This window comes from Pantherophis guttatus, chromosome 11 (assembly GCF_059756535.1).
Source record: "Pantherophis guttatus breed Tessera chromosome 11, ASM5975653v1, whole genome shotgun sequence".
In the NCBI taxonomy this organism is placed as follows: Eukaryota; Metazoa; Chordata; class Lepidosauria; order Squamata; family Colubridae; genus Pantherophis; species Pantherophis guttatus.
In genome coordinates, this window is record NC_142073.1 from 13,954,773 (window position 1) to 13,976,370 (window position 21,598).

The window sequence follows — 21,598 nt, forward strand, 5'->3', positions numbered from 1 at the left end:
AATGACATCAAGTTGTATTCTTATTTGCTGATAACTGCTATTGCTTCACTTCCAGGCAAGTGCATATAGGTTAAAATTGGATATTGTCAGAAAACCTGACACAGGTAGCACTATCAGTGTCAAATGGATTTAAGAGGGGAAAAAAAATTGTTTTATCAGCCTGAACTGACAGTTTTACTATTTGCTGATGTTTGGAATACCGATTGAAGTTGCCTAAGAAGGTTAAAATGCAATTTTTTTTAATCATGGATTTTAACATTTAATAAAAAATGAAAGTTCTTCTAGAAATTAACATCTATGTCTTTTTTACACTTTATGTGTACGTGTGGATCATGAAGTATAATTTAGGGTTTAGTGCTACAATAGAGCCAAGAAATTATTTTGTCCAAATTATATTTAAAATAAATCATGGTGTAGCACAATATGTGAATCTAAATTATGTAACTTTTTTTTAACCAGGATTAGGCAATGGTTATTTCTGATCTTTGAAAGATTTTAGTAAAATTGTTCAATTTTACTCCCTACAGGGAGATTTTAGATTGCATTTTCTCCTTTCAACTTTAAAGTCCAAGAGGCTATTTTTCTGGATGACTGACGTTGCCATAATTTGAACCATCAATGTAATTTGTATGGATTAATGCATACAGATGTCGATGTGCGGGCACATGTAGAAAACACACTTTTCTGTAAAAGAAGAAAATCTAAAAACATTTTAAAATAACAAAGGAATCACTAAAAGCTATTTAAAGAGACTAAGGTTATTGTTTTTCACCTCTTAAATTGTGTAAAACATTGTTGTGGGTGTAATGTTGTAGAGGAAAGATAGATCAATTTTATCTCCAAAAGAAGATAAAATCCCATAGTCTGGAAATGATTATTCTGTTTTATGACTGTAATCGCGATAAATCACTCTTAAATAATTGGCATGGCTGGTCTAATGTGGAGAAAAAAGAGCAGCTGGCTAGAAAATCTGTGATTAGTATAGCCTCTTGCAGATAGCATGGTTCATTGTTTATAGCTTGGTCTTTTTAACTTAGTCACCCAAGTCAGGTCCTAAAGGGAAAATAACAAGAGAAAGTTCTGAGTTAGTCCCAGAGTCTTGAGGCATAGATCTGGATTCACAAAAGTTCATGAGATGATCAGGGAAGTATCTCAGTTGCAAGTAACCCTGAAGGAGGTTGGAGAAAAGTCATAAATTCTGAAGAGTAGGATGGCTTCTCAGATGCTGCCTCATGACTCTGCAACAAAGTTCTCACCAGCTTTTAATTTCACTACTTCTTCCTTCCAACAGTCTTAGTTGTGTAGGAAGTTAGCACCCACCCGTCTCCTAGGAAAATGAAATATTCTAAGAAATATTAAAAAGGCAGAATATTATATTTTCCAGTGGTGAAATCCAAATTTTTTACTACCGGTTCTGTGGGCATGGCTTGGTGGGTATGGTGTGGTGTGGCTTGGTGGGCGTGGCTTGGTGGGCATGACAGGGGAAGGATTCTGCAAAATCTCCATTCCCACCCCACTCCAGGGGAAGGATACTGCAAAATCCCCATTCCCTCCCCACTCCTGGGGGAAGGATATTGCAAAATCCCCATTCCCACCCCAGCCAGAAGTGGCATATGCCAGTTCTCTGAACTACTCAAAATTTCCACTACCGGTTCTCCAGAACCCATCAGAACCTGCTGGATTTCACCCTTGATATTTTCCCCAAGGAGAAACATGTTTTAAAGGCAAACCATTTCTCCCCCCCCCACCTTTGTCAAAGGGCCATTAAGGCCTGAGCCAGTCTCCATAACAAAGATTTACCTCCTTCAGGCAGAGAAGAGCCATAATAGGAATCCCAAAGACCTTTCATTACATCACCATCCAGCAAGGCTCAACCAAACTTGGACTCAAAGACAGCCTACAGAGTTAGCCAAGACCCCTGCCCTCTGGGAGTCTGACAACCAACCAGGATATATTTCTTGCCACAGGAACAGGAAACAAGTTCAAAGCCCAACAGAGGTTATAAATCTCATTCTGTCTCTCACCCATGTGCTTTTTGCCCAGGACTTCAAAACCATGTGGTCCTGTCCACCATTAAACTATCTTTCCAAACAGCCTCCATATTTTCAGTGTCTTTCTCTCCACTTGGAACTGAACCCAGAAGGAAATTTCTTCCAGCAGTTGTCTCTACTCTTTTGAATACAGAGAAGGAACAGTTTCCAGGAGCTAATCCAATGTTGTCCTCTTTAGAAAGGATGGCCATTTTAAGCTCTTCTCTAACAGCTGGCTGGAATGTCACTACCACCTGAAAGTCCTGAAGAGATATTAATTGCTCCTCATCAACAGACCTCTTAAAGAGACAAAGCCTTCTGCAACTGATTAGTAGGATCATGTCTTCATTTTAACCTAGTTGCCAGTAGGAAAGGCTTACAGCCTGCTTACATGACATTCCCTCCTGCTTTCCCCCCCCCTATTCTATTTCTAATTTCCTTTTTGCTGCAAAATTAGCATCTTTCTCTGAATCACTCGATTGTTTCTAATGAACTGCAGCCAAAATAATTAGGATACCAGAGGAATATCCCCTAAAGAGAGCACAGCATCTGGAATCCTTTAATTTGGAGGGAACACATGTAAGGGGAAATCATAATCTAGATACAGTACATGAAATAATATTGATCAGTGTTTCTCAACCTTGGCCACTTTAAGATGGGTGGACTTCAACTCCCAGAATCCCCCAAACCAGCCTGGCTGGGGGATTTTGAAGTCCACCCATCTTAAAGTGCCAAGGTTGAGAAACACTGACATAGGTCATTAAAAATGTGGAGGTGTGTGTGGTTTTTTTAATTTTTATTTTATTATTCATATTTCTATGCCGCCCACTCTCCGAGGACTCTGGGCGGCTTACACCAAAGACAGTATACTAAATAGCATATTGCCCCCAACAATCTGGGTCCTCATTTTACCCACCTCGGAAGGATGGAAGGCTGAGTCAACCTTGAGCCAGTGAGCCAACCTTGATCTGCTGAACTACCAGTCAGCTGAAGTAGCTGCAGTACTGCACTCTAACCACTGCGCCACCTCGGCTCTGGTTGTGTTTCTCCTTGGACCACATTTTAGAGAATTTGGTTGTTGTTGTTGTTTTTCATTAAAACCATATGAGTACAGATTTAGGATAAAAAGAAGCACTAGTTTATAAAATGCTGTCATGCATTGTGCTTAGAAGTTAAAAGAGGATCAGAGAGCTCCATGGAGGATTGTTCAATTAACGGCCACCGGTATTGACAGCTGTGTGTGGCACCTCTTGAATCATGTGAGATTTGTGTTCGTTAGCACAACTGTGGAAGAACCTTACTCCACTATTGTCCCAAAACTGGACTTTGTTTTTACTTGAAGAGGTTTCACTTCTCATCCAAGAAGCTTCTTCAATTCTGACTGAATGGAATCCTTCTATTCTCTACCATTCAGCCAGAACTGAAGAAGCTTCTTGAATGAGAAGTGAAATATCTTGCTAACTAACTAACTAACTTAACTAGTATTGCTAACGGGCATATAAAACCTTTGCCAGACCAATTCTTGAATACAGCTCATCCGCCTGAAATCCACATTGTATGTCAGACATTAACATGATTGAGCAGGTCCAGAGGTATTTCAAGAGAAGAGTACTCCATTTCTCTACTCATAATAGAATCCCTTATGCCATCAGGCTTGACAATATGGAACTGTGCCGCCTGTGGTCTGATCTAATCATAGTACACAAAATTGTCTGCTACAACGTCTAACCTGTCAACGACTTCTTCAGTTTCAACCACAATAATACACGGGCAAACAATCGATACAAACTCAAGGTAAACCACGCCAAACTCGATTGCAGAAAATACGACTTCAGCAACAGAGGGGTCAACGCCTGGAATGCTCTACCCGATTCTGTTGTTACATCCTCAAACCCTCACAGCTTCAACCTCAAACTGTCTACCATGGATCTCACCCCATTCCTAAGAGGTCCATAAAGGAGGCGTGCATAAGCGCACCAGTGTGCTTACTGTCCCTGTCTTACCGTCTCCATTTATCTGTACTTACTTCCTTTGTTTATGTTTATGCTATACCTGCTACCTTGTACATGTTTGATAAAATAAAATAAAATAAATAAATAAATAAACCTTCAAGGAAAAACAAAGTCCAGTTGCCTTTTGAAAAAGCACCTTCGGGACAACCATGACCTGGATGACTGAGAATTTCCATAGACATTACTTCACTATTGTCCATGTTTGCGAGTTTCTAGTTGACCATCCATGATGCAGAATAATGGCCCTGTCCGGCAAGGCTCTTGTTAACTGGAATTAAGCCTGTACCTGTACCTAGAGTCAAAATGAACAAGTCTCTATCACTATCGATCTGGTTCTTTTCCAACTCAGAAATTTTAATGCATTCAAACCCCCAATTTCTTGAAAGGTAAGAGAAATTCTTGAATTGCTGGAGGAATAGAAGGCTGCTAATAACTAAGCAGACTGAAGCCAATTTTTTTTTCCCTATTGCTCATAAAAATTCTCAGCAGGGAAGCAAGCTTACTTAACCACCTTTCCATAATAATTCAGTTCATTGAGACAGAGTTGGGAAATGCAGGCAATTGTTTATTCCACAGCATAGCACAGAGGAATAACATTATCTATATCAGCGTTGCTGCATATTCACAAATGTATTCTTCCATAAATAGCTATAATGGAGTACACACTTGCCGATGCACACAGGGAGACTTCTGGCACTTTTACACAGGTGTCCCTAAGCCCTTCCTGTCCAATTCTTATTGTTGCATTGTCCCATATTTGGAGGAGTGAGCTAGTTGGTAGCCTGACAGCACCACTTTTATTTAAGAGCAAATTTTCCCCTTGTGGTTTACTGTGAAAGGAGAAAGTAGAAAGTTGTTTTCTGCAGCATCAAGAGCTACAAAACATTTAGCTACATCCCTGCCAGAATGAATGCAGCATCTCATGAGAAGACAGAATTGTCTATTAAGAGTTGAAGACCCAGTATAGCATTAGAAGAGCAATGGGCAAATGAAAGAAAGGATATCAAGAATTCCTGCCAATAGCAAGGATTCTATATAAAAGGTAAATATGTGCTAGTCCTTCCTGACTCTAGGGGGCGGTGCTCATCTCCGTTTCAAAGCCGAAGAGACAGCGCTGTCCGAAGACATCTCCATGGTCATGTGGCCGGCATGACTCAATGCCAAAGGCGCACGGAACGCTGTTACCTTCCCACCAAAAGTGGTCCCTATTTTCTACTTGCATTTTTTAACATGCTTTTGAACTGCTTGGTTGGCAGAAGCTGGGATAAGTATCGGAAGCTCACCCTGTTACGTGGCACTAGGGATTTCAACCGCTGAACTGCTGATCTTTTGACTGACAACCTCAGCATCTTAGCCACTGAGCCACCATGTTCCCAAGGATTCTATATACGTATGTATAAAACCAGAGAGAGAAGTAGAGTAAGGCAATAATAAGCAACTTCTGTGCAAGCCAATTCCTAATATGAATCAACAAAAGAATTCTTATCATACCCGCTCTCCATATTTCCTTTAGATCACTAATTTCTTCTGATTCAACAGTATTTATGCTGAGACTGGGATGACTCAACTCAGCTGGCACAAGCCATCTTGGAAGGATTTCTTCCTCTGCAATGGAAGATTGTCCAAGGCAAAAGAGAGATGGCTCTTCCCATTTTAAAAATTCAGCTTGAGAACAAGGGGAATATTTCTGCTTCCGATTGGTTGACTTTGACTTTCTGGGGATTTGCTGGACTTTATGATCTAGACCTGTGTTTCTCAAGCTTGACAACTTTAAGATAGGTGGACTTCCTCTCATGCTGACTGGAGAAATCTGGGAGTTGAAGTCCACCTATCTTAAAGTTGTCAAGCTTGAGAAACACTGGTCTAGACTGATTGATTCATTATGTACCCTGTTTCCCTGAAAATAAGACATCCCCTGATAATAAGCCCAATTAGGCTTTTGAGCGCATGTGCTGAAATAAGCCCTCCCCAGAAAATAAGCCCTCCCAGAAAATATTTAAACACATGCACAACCGGTCCCCGCCATTTTCTCTGGTTAGGATTAGGGAGACAGAGCTGGAAATCAGATAAGATGGCAAGAGGAACCCCGTCTTACTCCAGGTGCCCCAAAATAAGACCTCCCCAAAAATAAGGCCAAGTGCTTATTTCGGGGTTCAAAAAATATAAAACAGGGTCTTATTTTCAGGGAAACATGGTATTGATTGATCAGCTCTGGCAGTGTTTTTTTCTTTTACTAGCAACCATTCTGAACTTTCAACAATGGGAATGTTTGATGTGACATCTCAGCGGAGAGACATTCAACAGGCACTCTCTGCCTTCTCAAAGTGGACAGACTGTTTCTGTCCAGAACAGGTAATTAGCAGATAACCAAATCACATAGGTTTTTATGGGTGATAACTAGCACTTTGATCTGCACCCAGAAACACACTGCAAGTCAGTACATCTCTTACAATATTTGCATTAGAAACACTACTGGGTCTGACTCATTATCAAATGGGAATTTGAGTTCTGTACCAGCTGAATGTGGTCTTCTTCAGCAGCATCAAGTATAGAAACTTAAGGTAGTCTAGTCACGGTTCTCTAGTTTAATCTTTGGAGGTATACAAATAGTGGTTTATTTATTTATTTTATTTCTATGCCACCCTTCTCCCGAAGGACTCAGGGCGGTGTACAGCCTAATTAAAAACACAAAGACAGACAAAATTTAAAAATAATTAAAATTATTAAATAATAGGCCCAATTTATAAAACCCCAAATTTAAAATCCCATTTAAAACCAATTAAAATCTTTACATTGATAGCCCAGCCTGGCAGAACAACATGGTTTTGAGGGCACAGCGAAACACACGGAGATCAGAGATTTTACGAATTTCTGGGGGCAGATCATTCCACAGGGCTGGGGCTCCCACAGAGAAGGCCCTCCCCCTGGGTGTCGCCAGCCGACATAATTTGGCTGATGGCACCCTGAGGAGACCCTCTCTGTGGGAGCAAACTGGCCGATAGGAGGCTACTGAGGTTCCCTGGTTTGGCTTCCTAGAAGGGAAGACATTTTCATCAAGTTTCAGCCTCAGAAGCATTCATTGTTAGTTAGACCCCTGGATCACATGTGGAACCAAAAGTCCTGGATATATTTCTTAATCTCTCCGAAACTCACAGCAAATAATAATTTTGAACGTAGCTGAAAGGGAAAACTGTCAAAAATAAGAAGAATAGACCTATAAGCTGTTCTATGTATCTTTTTTGGAAGGAAAATATTGCCTTCAAGTCAATATTGACTTCTAGCAATTGCCTGGAGAAGTTGCCAGCAGGATGACCTTGAGCCAGTCACTTTCTCTCAGCCCTAGGAAAAAAGGCAATCACAACCCACTTTCAAAATCCTGCAGTTTTCTTGGCAGGATTTTGAAAGTGGTTTGTCATTGCCTTTTCCCTAGGGCTGAGAAAAAGTGATTGGCCCAAGGTTATTCTTCTGCTGGCTTTTGTAACCAAAGCAGGACCCTTTATTGTGACACCAAACTGACTCTCTCTATGTATCTTAAAATAACTAAATTACATGCAAATGAAATAAAAACAACAAGAACAATTGTCATTCTGATCGCCATCTAAATTTTATGTCTTTATTTTTGCCATTGGCTTCCCTTGGCAATATAGTGCACAACTGAGCTGGTCTGACTATTACACAGCAATTTGATTAACAAAGTCATACAGCATAACATCATTATGGGCAAAGCACCTCACAGGAAGTTGAGCAGTCTAAAGAAGGCATGTGAATGAAATTCTATTCTTTCACAACTCTGCTGATTTACTACATTAAAATAATTGGAGCATTATATATATATATATATATATATATTTAAAGAAATTCCTTCCCGCACACTTCATTTCAATCAATGCCTCAGAATTACACAATCTTTCATGAGATTATTTGGTGGCGCCTCAAAATCCGCTTTATGAATTCTGCGTTCTGGTGGAACAGCTATCATTTTATCATGTAAAAGTGCTGGTTAGACAAATGTAAGCGATTATTTAGTCTAATGGAGGGATGTCAAACTAGATTTCTTTGAGGGCTGGATCAGTGTTGTAGTTCTCCTCCGCGGGACAGACGGAGGGAGGAGACAGGATGGATGCCTCCTGCAGCACCCTGCTGGCCAAAACGGGGTACAGAGGGCCGTGCACGCCCCCCCCCCCCGGTGCCTCGTTTTCAGCCTGGACGGCCTCCTGCAGCATCCTGCCGGCACCACAGGCTGGTCCTTTGCTATTTCCAGGCTGGCCCCATGAGCCAGATTTAAGGACCCCACGGGCTGCATCCATTTGATGTCCTTGGTCTAATGAATGTCAAATGAAAGGGCATTCTATGGAAATATTTTTGGTCCAACTAGGACAGGGGTCAGCAACCTGCAGCTCCGGAGCCACATGCGACACTTTGGGCACTCTGCTGTGGCTCCCTGTCAGGTGATCCCACCACTGGCTGGCCCCACCCCTCACCCTCCCCTCCCAGTCACTCCTCGCCTGGCCTGAGAAGGTAAGGGTGACGGTGGGGGATGGAGAAGCAGCCAGAGCAGAGACAGGGAGATACAGAGAGAGGGGGAAGAGAGGGAGGGAGGGGAGAGAGAGAGATATCAAAAGGATTTTGTGATTCCCGGTGTTTTTTAACAATGGGTTCTCTGCCCTAATGACTGGCTGGGTAGGCATGGCTAGGGGGTCATGTGACTGGTGGAAGTGAGTGACATCAAGTTGGCCACACCCACCCAGGATTTGTGGCTCCCGGTGTTTTCTTTTCTGTGGGAAATGGGTCCAAATGGCTCTTTGAGTATTTAAGGTTGCAGACCCCTGAACTAGGATTATATATGTAGACATGGAAGACACTGAAAAATAATTAGTCAGATATGATTTATAAATTCTAGCCTTGTCTTCTACTCATCAAATGAAAATTATTATCTTCCTTCTCCTTTAAGAAAATCACTGTGGAACTTCTGTTGTGTAAAATTAATATACTTTTTGGAAAGAAAAACAGACTTATTTTTCTTAAAGGTTGTTGTTTGTTTGTCTGCCTGCTTGCTTGCTTTGGAGTGAGGATGATATTTTATAGAATAGTGCTTTTTCATGTTAATTATACATTTTAGTTTTAAAATGTCAGCATCTAGAGCTCTACAAATCTGTTTCATTTTCTTTTTTTCATTTCACATTTTTCCCCATTTTTTTTTTAACCACACTGTTTTCTTTGGGCTCTGTGACAAAGAATAGCAAGGAGGTTGATGTCATTGTAAGTTTAAAAATATAATAGTCATTTCTACTTTTATTCAAACCTGCTTCAAGAGTTCTTAATAAAAGTATCAGGACTAATTAGTGCCTCCTTTATCTACTGCTCTGCCTTTTGCTTTTCCAGTAGTATTTGTAAAGAGCTCAGGAGAGGAGATTTATGCATATTTAAGAACTCCTGTATCACCACAGTTCACCTGGTCTTGGGGTGGCTTACAACAGAAATACAGGAACCAATGCTAAATCCACAAGCCATCATAGAAAAAGTCAGATGGTATTTTTGTCATCATATGCTAAACAACATTCAGGGCCACATAGAGTTGACTCACTTCTAGAAGGTCATCAGATTGGACACAGCCCTGGATTTAAAGAAGAGGAAGACAGTTCCAAAATATATTGAGTGTAGCCATGGGTGCTATTTAGCAGGTTCTGACAGATTCTGGAGAACCGGTGGCAGAAATTTTGAGTAATTCGGAGAACCGGCAAATACAACCTCTGGCTGGCCCCAGAGTGGGGTGGGAATGGGGATTTTGCAATATCCTTCGCCCAGGAGTGGGGAGGGAATGGGAATTTTGCAATATCCTTCCCCTGCCATGCCCACCAAGCCACACCACGCCCACCAAGCCATGCCCACAGAACCAGTAGTAAGAAAAATTGAATTCCACCACTGAGTGCAGCTAAAAACATTGGCCCTTCCCAGTTACAGAAGACCACTGACAGTGAGGATTTATCAATCAGATGGGTCAATTCAAGGGATTTGGAGAATGGAAGACAACATGTACTGAGAGTCACGTCTGTGGCAGGGGTGAAATCTAAAATTTGTTACTACCAGTTATGTAGGCATGGCTTGGTGGGGGGTGGGGGGGTTTTGCGACTGGGTGGGCATGGCCAACTTTTTTTTTTTTTACTTTTAAAAGTGTTTTTTCTACAACCTTAAGAGGTTGCAGAAAAAAATGCTTTTAGAAGCCTCTGACGATCAGGCAACTCAGCTGGGATCATCAGAGGCATTTTTTTTTCTACAACCTCTTCGGCTGAAGAGGTTGTAGAAAAAATGCTTTTAAAAGCCTCTGACGATCCCAGCTGAGCCATGCGATCATCAGAGGCTTTTTTTTTTTACTTTTAAAAGCATTTTTTCAGACAAAGAGGTTGTAGAAAAAATGCTTTTAAAAGTAAAAAAAAAAAAGCCTCTGATGATCTCACGGCTCAGCTGGGCATGGTGGGGGGGCAGGGATTTTTGCTACCGGTTCTCCGAACCACCCACTGCCATCACTGGCGGATCGTGTGATCTGGTCCAAACTGGGAGCATTTCACCCTTGGTCCATGGGGTCTTAGAGATGAAAACCAACATAGTTAATTGCATACATAACCTGTTGATAACCAATGCAGAGATTGCAGTCCAAATTTAATATGACTGGGCAGCTTTTATTCAGCTACGCTGCATGGGTGAACAGTTCTGCACTGCAGTTTGAACCAGCTGTGGCTTCTGAACAGTGCTCAAAGATGGCAGTAGTCTGCCAGATGTTAGTAAGAACATGATCTGCCCTTTAACTATGCATTTTATTAAAATGTTCTCCCTCCTGAGAAGGGTTTTGTTTTCTTTGTGGTTTGGGTGTGTGGGTGTGTTTAAATACTGAATTAAACAAGCTTCAGACTGGTTCAGTTTGCTGGGGTTTGGGGTTTTTTTTTAAACATTTTTTGTGTATTTTGAGCTTTCTCTGATCCTAATCCCTGGTGTCCTTTTTTTTTTTAACAGTATTTAATATGGTTAGAAAGCCGAGATGCTTTTAGAAGAAGCTAAAGGCAAGAGGTGGGCTGACATAGCACTATTGTTCAGATGAAAAGAGCTTATTTGCTTTTTTTCCAAACCCAAATGAAGTCTCTGGTTTGTATGCTCAAAGGAAACTTGTCGTTTCATCTCAAGAAGCCCAGATACAGCCCGGCTTGATTCAAAATAGACCCTATTCTATTCTGAACGTTACACAGAGACTCCACAGATGTCACTACACAGAGACATTTTGAAAAATAAAGGGATTGCAAGCGATTACTGCATTAAGCCCTAATTAGTAAATTAAAGATAATGGCTTAGATGTGTGGTTAATGTTTTGTGTTCAGTTGTTTTTTTTTTTTTTTCATGCCTGAACAACTGATAGTAAACACTTTCATATATCTGCATCTCTCCCTTCCGATGTTTCTACAGGCTACCTATATAATTCCATTACCAAACCCAGTAATATAGTTAAGCTACATTTTAGATGCTAGGGGAAATATTTGATGATTTTTCACATTAACATTGTTAATGTGAATTGTTTAACATTAACGATCTGGTGGAAGAAAATTTGTTTGTACATTTCATTTATCTTCTTTAATTTTCATCTTTTTTTTATTATTATTCTAAGGAGAATAATTGTAGGAGAAGAGCAGGCGGAGCTAAATGTGTTATCAGATTAGAGTCCTTACATTGCCACAAACATTCAAGTCCAACCTCTCCTGAATTCTCTTGACTTTTATCTAGTGTTAGTGTTAAATTTTAGTTGAGTAGATTAGCAATAGCAATAGAATTTAGGCTTATATACCACTTCACAGTGCTTCACAGCCCTCTCTAAGCGGTTTACAGAGTTAGCATATTGCCCGCCAACAATTTGGCTCCTTATTTTACTGACCTTGGAAGGATGGAAGGCTGAGTCAACCTTGAGCCTGGTGAGATGTGAACTGCCAAATTGCAGTCAGCAGGCAGTCAGCAGAAGTAGCCTGCAGTACTGCATTCTAACCACTGCGCCACCATGGCTCATTCTCTTATATAAGCTTGATATAAATCTTCTATGCTGCTACTTAATGGATGGTCCTGATTCTTTGCATCTGACATGTATAAGGTTTCCCTTCAAATATACTTTCTGATGTTTTGTTAAGAATCTAATACCATGATAGGAACTATTATGGAAGGATCTGTATCTGGTCAGCAAAATAAATCTGAAGTTATTTTCTACAACAAATCTGCTCCTATGATCTGCCCAACAGTTCACACATTATTAAATATAGCTTGTTGTCCAGGTACTGCCTGCTTTTTGAAGCTTCTGAGATTAGAAAGTGAGAAATATCCATTTTATGTGCTAATTACACAGTTCAGATGAACAGCAACTGAGTAAATTGGAGCTCAGTTAAATTAAACAAAAATTCTTATTGGAATATCTTATTAGAATAGTGATGATTTAAATAATGCTTGACTTATTTTTTTCCTTTATATTTCTATTTATTTCTGGTACTTTCAATTAATAAGAACTTCTGTTAAAAGGAAAAGTTCCTTTCAGGTGGACATATCAAATGAAGATAAACCATATTTATAGGCAATAATGTTTCTTTGTAGCCCCTTCGTCAATCTCCCAATATTTGGTACCCTTGACTAAAGAATCTGGTAGGGATTGCCTAGTTGTTTAAAGAACTAGGCATTGAACAAAATTGGAAAGCATAAAAAATTCCTACAAAGGGAGAGCTAATTAAGAAAATATTAGAATGTGCAGAAATGAGTAGATTAACATTAGCAATTAGAGGGAAGGAAGAATCAGAGTATTACAACATATGGGGGCAATTTTATCAATGGATAGAGATTGAATATAGACAATAGACAATATAAAAATAAGAAACATGGGAAAATATGTTGTAATACATTAAATGTAAATGTAAGAAGAAAGATAAATATGTACTAAGAAAATGATGCTAAATGTTGAATATGATGACACAAAAAAGTTTGTACCCAGATGTTACACTGATTGGTTAATGATGAATTGTTTGTTTAAAAATAAAAATAAAAAACTTATTAAAAAAAAGAACTAGGAATTGGATTACCTTTTTTTTTTTTGTACTATGGAAACTAGCTATCTACGAATGTACAGTATAAGGCTTAGTTGGAAATAGAGACGTAATAGAATAGCTAAGATTATAAAGATTTTACTCAAATCCAGCAGGCTACCACTATCTTACCCAAATCCAACAAGCTATTACTTCCAACCAGGTATATCTGACACCATGCCTCTAAAAAGAATGGGGAATTTAATACTATACCACTAGCTATTTCCTTAGTAGATTCCCTATCTCTCTAAAGATAGCTTCCCAGCATTTTTGACCCTTGGTTGGAAATTACATCAGTAGGGAAGGCGAAATGCCTGAAGAATTATATTTAGGTAAAATCCTAGATATGCAGCGGGGTTTTACTGTTGAGGTAACTCATGTTATGGCAGTATCAGAGGTAGACTTGAAAAGAAACATGATAAGTTAATTCTACTTCATTGAAAAGAAGAGGGAGTCAAGCTATTCTCCAAAGCACCTGAGGGTAGGACAAGAAGCAATGGGTGGAAACTAATCAAGGAGAGAAGCAACTTAGAACTAGGGAGAAATTTCCTGACAGAACAATTAATCAGTGGAACAACTTCCCTCCAGAAGTTGTGAATGCTCCAACACTGCAAGTTTTTAAGAAGATGTTGGATAACCATTTGTCTGAAGTGGTGTAGGGTTTCCTGCCTAAGCAGGGGGTTGGACTAGAAGACCTCCAAGGTCCCTTCCAATTCTGTTATTCTATTGTACAGTTATATTAATAGAATCTTGAAAATCTGAAAGTACAATTCTCATCCCACCTCCTTTACAGTTCAAGAAACCAGGAAGAATTTTCTTCTGAGTCTCTTGTCCTGGCCAGTATGTAGCTGTGGACTAAGTTGTCTCTTATCTTGCTGTTCCCAGTGTCTCTTTCCCCCGTCTCCAGATCATTCTCACATACGATTACAGATGGATATTTGTCTATTTTTTTGCTTCCCAGCCCAAGATCAGGATTCATTTATTTTGCAGACTGTGAGAAAGTCTCCTGTTCTTTTAATTGTGTCAGAAAGGATGGGCCTTCACTGTGGACTCCAGAAAAGATCAATCCTTTATTGAACAAAGATGTGGTCTTTACTGCCCTCCAAAGGTAGCAAAAAACTCTGTTTAAAAATATCAGTTCCAGATCTCACATTGGGTCACTGAAAACCCCTCCAAGTGTCTGTCCAAAAATTACAGCTTTTTTTTTTAATGGAGGGACTGTTAATGAGTAAAATGAGCAGTCATGCCTGCTCTACACTTTTGAAAATGTTCCAACTAATACCAAAATTTATGTTTTTTGAGCAAGTTATTAAAAACATGATATTCTGAGAATTCTAGATATTCTTAGATTATTGTTTCCAACCTAGGGAGACCATCCAATCTTGGCCATTCGAGTGAATAATTTATGAGGTGTCTTTATATTTCATTTATATTATCGTCTTGGGAGAGAAACTAGCATCTTGTTTTGATGGTCTATTAAGCTTTTGTTGCGTGCTACGTTTCTGAAATGCTGAGCTTAGAATAAGCACAGAGAACTAATTTTGTCCTGTTTGGTTCTTCTTCTTCTTACTCTAGGAAACCGTTTGGAGTCTATACAGAGTTAAAGTGATGGGCTTAAGGAACATTGACATCTCGGTTACGGAAAACCTGTGAACTTTCCAGAGGATTATAGTATTCCTGTTCACTTTTGCAGTGACCCTTTGAGAAGAAAGGGGAAAAATTGGGGAGTACTCTGGTGCCTATACATTAACCAAAAATGAAGGAAGATCATTGTTTACATGCTGCCCTCCTCTGTCTGGGAATGCTGTGTTGCACCTTTGTTATGGCGACAGACAAACTAAATCACTCAAGGCCATCACTGCATGGCCATCACGAGAAAGGGAAGGAAGGGCAAGTTCTCCAGAGGTCAAAAAGAGGATGGGTATGGAACCAGTTCTTTGTAATAGAAGAATATACTGGACCGGATCCTGTACTAGTAGGTCGAGTAAGTTTTTTTTTGTACTTTTTAGAGCAACACATGCATTGCTTTTTCTTTTTTCTTCTTCTTTCCTTAGAAACATGTTTTGGTATGATTTGGCCATGAATAAATCCAGTGTAGTCTTCAAAGAGGAATGATAAGACCTCTGTAGGATCCAATCTGGGTTGTTACTGGGATCAGAGGTTTTTGTCTTTGGAGCTTTTGGACTCGTGCTGGAGCCCATCTTCAGGAGACTTCTCTCTAGCTAGAGAGAAGTTCCCTGAAAATGGACTCCAGCATGATAGTGGTGGGTTGCTATTGGTTCGCCCCAGTTCGGGTGAACCGGTGGCGGCAGGAGGCTCCGCCCAACTGCCCAGATGCTTCTGCGCATACACAGAAATGCCCCACGCGCAAGTGCATGCACGCCCACGAGCAAACCAGTAGCAACGGGATTTGGAGCCTACCCCTTCAGCATGAGTCTAAAAACTTGGAAGACAAAACCTCTGGTTCCAGTGAGTGACCTAGACTGGATCCTGCAGCATTATCCTGGGACCCATATATTTGTCTTCATTTAGTAAGACCTCTCCTATCCAACTGAGATTAGAAGGGATTCATTTAGCTGTAAATCCAGCCAAACAACAACCCATCCTTTGGTATTTAAGGTTAATCGTTAGCTCTTTAAGATGGTTAGAATGGTGCTACAATACCCAGATGAAAAGCTGTAGCTGGCCATACAGCTATATACAGAGATTCATTTATGCTTTCCAGAGTTAGTTTTTTTGCAGGAAAGGAGGAAATGAAATTCTTAGGCAGAGATGTGGATCATGCAGATACATTTAAAATGTGTTTCATTAGCATATAGCTCGTTCAGTTTCTTTAAAATGTTATTTGTCTAAGGAATTTAGTCAATGGACTCATATCTGGTTTCATTGCATGGCCATACTGATTATTTTCCCAGATATACTGTATATTCTCTTCCTTCTTGTCTTTTTTTTGTCCTTTTTAAAATGAAGATGTCCTAAGCTCAAGCAAACTCAGCTCCATGCAAGGCATTCATTGTACCATCAAAACATTTTGTACCACATTCTAAGTTGAAATGAATATGGTATTGACTTTAATTGTAGCTTCTGAGCTTTGTTGCCTTGTTTTATGGTCTGTACTGCTCTTTTTGTCTCTCATTATATGTTGCTTTTATGTTCTGCATTCTAAAATAGCTTATACATTTAATTGAAGGAGAGGAGGGACAAATTTAATATGTAGGGCACTCACCTAAGATCAGATAATATATTTCAAAACTCATTTTCATTATCAAAGGTGATTCTAATATGATTTTAACTAATCCCCAAGCTAATACTATTGAATTTGATAATGATGGTTGTATGGAATCCGAAATACCTTTTCAAATTCCCCAATTTTGGAATGTAATCATAAAGATTAGGCCTTTCAAAATGTAAATTATTCTTCAAATTTTACACTCCTCTGAATTTTGGAATACATTTTTCCAATCAAAACACACATTCAATTAAACATTCCCCTTAAGGAACACTGGATATAACATTGATGCTAGAATGACAATTTGCAAAAGAAACCCAAACAATAAATTTGAGAGATGATATACCAGTGTTTATTGATGACCACTGCCTTGTAAATGCTTCAAAAATATCAGTGTTAATGATCTATGTGGGTGCCTGTGTGTGTATTTCCCAGCTCCACTTTTTTAGATCAACTGAGAATTGATTCATTTATTGCAATAGGACTTGACCAACCAATGTGTCATTTAAATTTGACATAGTAGATTGAGATTAACTGGCCTAAAGTCATCCAGCCAACTTTCATGTTTAATCTAGGACTAGAACTCACAGTCTCCTGGTGGATTGGACCAAACTCACCCAGCCAGCTTTCAAGCCTAAAATGGGACTGGAACTCACAGTCTCCTGCTTTTATTTGGGGTTTAATAAACCCCAAAATACTGCATGGATGCCATTACTAGGACTCAAGAGCAGGGGTGAAATGCTCCTGGTTCGGACCGGATCGCCCAATCTAGTAGCGATGGAGGTGGGTGGTTCGGAGAACCGGTAGCAAAAATCCCTGCCCCCCCCCCATGCCTGGCTGAGCCGCGCAATCATCAGAGGCTTTTTTAAAAAAAAAATTAAAAGCATTTTTTCTACAACCTCTTCGGCGAAGAGGTTGTAAAAAAATGGTTTTAAAAGCCTCTGACGATCCCAGCTGAATTGCCTGATCGGCAGAGGCTTTTTTTCTTTTAAAAGCCTCTGATGATCCAAGCTGAGTTGCCTGATTGGCAGAGGCTTTTAAAAGAAAAAAAGCCTCTGCCGATCAGGCAACTCAGCTGGGATTGTCAGAGCCTTTTGAAAGCATTTTTTTACAACCTCTTCGCCGAAGAGGTTGTAGAAAAAATGGTTTTAAAAGTAAAAAATTGGCCACGCCCATCCAGTCACATTACCCCACCACCACCAAGCCACACCCACAGAACCGGTAGTAACAAATTTTAGATTTCACCACTGCTCAAGAGTATCTTTACAATATTAGCATAGTGTCTGAACAAGCAAGCTAAATACAACAAGGTAAATTCAATACATTGGCTTAATCTGATAAACTTGGTCCAGAAGTTAGTAAAGCTCAGTAAATGCAGAACAGCATTTAAGCAAAACAGGACATTAAAAATGCATAGGCTTAAAGTAGAACAAAAAGCTATATGCAATGGATTTTTTTTAAAAAAAATTGCCAATGTCCAAAAAAATTCCTTTCATTGTTCTAATTGTGATTACATGAATGCCAGAGCTGCTAAATTAGGTATGAATTCTTGATGACACCTGCTATAATATATGTTTAAATCTCTGACACATTCATTATTTGCATGAGCTCCACTGTTGTTATGCTATCAAGTAGTAGGACAACTCATATTTGAATGATCTAAAATCCCTTTTTCTAGAGAACATTGGAACGTCTACTAAAATAGCCTGACATGGTGTGATAAATCAAACCAGCTGAGCATTTTTCAAGCTTTAAATAGGATGAAGTGTAAGGAAAGTAAAGATGGCCTTAATCTTACGTACTGTCAATGGCGCTGAATGCCTTTACTGTTGTTGGAAATTTAAGTGGCAGGATTCTGATTTCATTTCATGCATTAATTGCTTTAATACTATTCATTAAACTATCACAATGGGCATTAAGTAGCTATGAAATGAGAGATTAGTTGAACTCAATGGGTGGTTCCCTTTGTTGTAGCTCCATAATGGGCAAATCTATCTATTTTTTTAAAAGTACACTTAATCAAAAATCTGTTAAATAGAAAATCTTTCCTAAGATATTATGTTCCTCCTTTTGCTCTTACAAAATAATAACCAGCTTTTCCTTTCATATTTTTTTTTTTAAATCCAAATGCATTTTAAATCCACCCCCACAATATACAATACTTTGGAGCCATTCATGTACTTTCTAGATTACATGAAACTATTTTCTAGTTATATCCATTTTAATGTCTTTAGAGATTCAGTGTATAAGTTTGTGCAATAACAAACAACAAAATAACAAAATAAAATGAAGGGGCATTTAAAACCTCTCCATTACTCTCTAATATATGTTTACTCAAAAAAAGATTTAAAGTTTAATTAACCTCTTCATTATAACAACACTAACTTTTTCAAGGCAATGTGATAACTAAGAAGTATTTAATAATAATTTCCTAAAATCTATCTTCTTCCTTCTAATATATTAGGGAAGTATATTTGTGAGATGGGCAAACGTAGGAGGGATGGGCAACGTAGAAATAAATAAATTTGGTTGGAAATGTAGCAAGCCAGGGGAGCAACGGGCCACTAGAATAAGAATTATGTAATCAACAGACATCTTTATCTTTATCAGACATCTTAATGTAGGTTTCCATCCTTGGGAATTTAACTTTTCTTTCTCCTTCTTACAGAAAAAAAGAAAAGACAATAATTCATGTATCATAAAAGTTGAAGAAGAATATTTTGGGAAAATATCAGAAATAGAGGCAGTCCTCAACTTACGACCAAAATTGAGCCCAATTTTTTTTTGTTGCTAAGTGAAACATTTGTGAAGTCAATTTTGTCCCATTTTACGACCTTTCTTGCCACAGTTGTTAAGTGAATCACGGCAGTTATTAAGTTAGTAACATGGTTGTTAAGTGAATCTGGCTTCTCCATTGACTTTGTTTGTAAAACGGTTGCAAAAAAGGATCACATGAACCCGGAATATTGCAACTGTCATAAATATGAGTTTATTTATTTATTTATTTATTTATTTGATTTGATTTTTATACCGCCCTTCTCCAACAGGACTCAGGGCGGTGAACATCCGAGATAAAACATAACATATAAAATTTAAAAAACAGTTTAAAAGACATTAAATAAATTCGGCCCTCAATTTAAAACAACCCAGTTAAAACCAATTTCAAATTAAAACCGAAAGGATGGGATCAAGCCAGCCCGGCTAGATGAAATAAATGAGTTTTCAGGGCCTGACGAAAAGTCCTGAGGTCTGGTATCGTGCGTATCTCTGGAGCTAGGTTGTTCCAGAGGGCAGGTGCCGCCACAGAGAAGGCTCTCCCCCTGGGGGTCGTCAGCCAACATTGTCTGGCCGACGGCACCCTGAGGAGGCCCTCTCTGTGTGAGCGAACTGGCCAGTGGGAGGCTATTTATTTATTTATTTATTTATTTATTTATTTATTTATTTATTTTATTTATTTTTCATATTTGTATACCGCCCTACTCCCGAAGGACTCAGGGCAGTGAACAGCCATAATAAATACAAATACATATAGAAGTTAAAAACTATTAAGAAACAGATTAAGTAATTAAGTAATTGGCGGCAGAAGGCGGTCTCATAGATACCCCGGCCCTAAGCCATGGAACACTTTAAAGGTGGTCACCAACACCTTGAAGCGCACCTGGAAGACCACCGGAAGCCAGTGCAGCTCGCGCAGGAGAGGTGTCACATGGGAGCGCCCCGTCGCTCCCATAATCCCCCGTGCAGCTGCATTCTGGACCAACTGAAGCCTCCGGGTGCACCCCAAGGGGAGCCCCATGTAGAGAGTTAGTTGCCAAGCATCCAAATTTTGACCATGTGACCACTGGGAAGCTTTAAGTGTGAGAAACAGTTTTGGGTCACTTTTTCCAATGGTGATGTAACTTTGAATGGTCACTTAAATGAACTGTTGTAAGTTGAGGACTACCTGCATTTGGCACAACAGTAGCCTTTGTTGCCTTCGGAGACTGTATGTGAATATGCATTTTTTTTTTCATTTTGCAGCTTCATTCAGATATCGATTCTGGTGATGGGAACATCAAATACATTCTCTCAGGTGAAGGAGCGGGCATTATTTTTGTTATCGATGACAAATCAGGGAACATCCACGCAACAAAGACACTGGATCGAGAAGAAAGAGCTCAATATACATTAACTGCCCAAGCTGTGGACCGGCACACCAATCGGCCCTTGGAACCACCCTCAGAATTCATCGTCAAAGTCCAAGATATCAATGACAACCCTCCTGAATTCCTTCACGAAAATTATCATGCCAATGTACCAGAGAGATCCAATGTGGGTAGGTAACACAAACGTACACTATTATCAGTAGCGGAGTTCAAATTTTTTTACGATCGGTTCGGTGGGCGTGGCTTGGTGGGCGTGGTGTGGCATGGTGAGCGTAGCAGGGGAGGGTCCTACAAAATCTCCATTACAACCCCACTCCAGGGGAAGGATACTGCAAAATTTCCATTCCCACCCCACCCTAGGGGAAGGATACTGCAAAATCTCCATTCCCATCCCATTTCAGGGGAAGGATATCGCAAAATCTCCATTCCCACCCCACTCTGGGGCCAGCCAGAGGTGGTATTTGCCGGTTCTCCGAACTACTCAAAATTTCCGCTACCGGTTCTCCAGAACCTGTCAGAACCTGCTGAATTTCACCCCTGACTATTATTCTCTTGCTGGGAAGAGTGAACAGCCAGAGGGAAATGCAACCTGTGTATAGAACCTTGCCGTGGATCTCAAATCAATTGTGATAGGACTAGGCTCCATACCCCTTTCAGACAATGCTAAGAATTCTCCAGCTGATAAAAGATTTCCCATCTAAATTATCTGAGAGGAAACCTGAACGGCTTTCTCCCTGATAACACTAGCTTCTTACATGCACAGATAGCAATGTTTTTCCTTTTGATCGTAAGCAATCTGAAATGCTATCTAGGTATAGATTTATATGTTCATCTAAAGCCTTTTATTTGTTGGCAAAAAAATAATAATAATCCCAGAATGTTTTAAAATATGAACAATGAGAGTACCTGGCTTCTATTTTTATCATCTAAAAGCTATGTTGCAAAAGGAAAACCCAAGGAGATGAGGCGGAGAAAGAAAGGAAAAAAAAAACAAGCTAAGTTGCAGCTTTTATTGTGACCACCAGGGATGAAAATAATTCAGGTAGCATGAGTGAAAAAGCTGTTGGCTAAATGACAGTTGGAG

General features: G+C 39.6%; 1 protein-coding gene across 2 annotated transcripts in view; it reads left to right on the forward strand.

Annotated features, from left to right (window-relative positions):
* Positions 1-21,598, forward strand: part of CDH11 (cadherin 11) — a 143,242-nt gene that overhangs the window by 84,261 nt on the left and 37,383 nt on the right. For both annotated transcript variants that reach the window (XM_034425374.3, XM_087877104.1), the window contains exons 3-4: positions 14,716-15,124; positions 20,390-20,684. In XM_034425374.3, coding sequence (XP_034281265.1) covers positions 14,897-15,124; positions 20,390-20,684 — 523 coding nt within the window. In that variant the 5' untranslated portion in view covers positions 14,716-14,896. The remainder of the gene's footprint in view (positions 1-14,715; positions 15,125-20,389; positions 20,685-21,598) is intronic.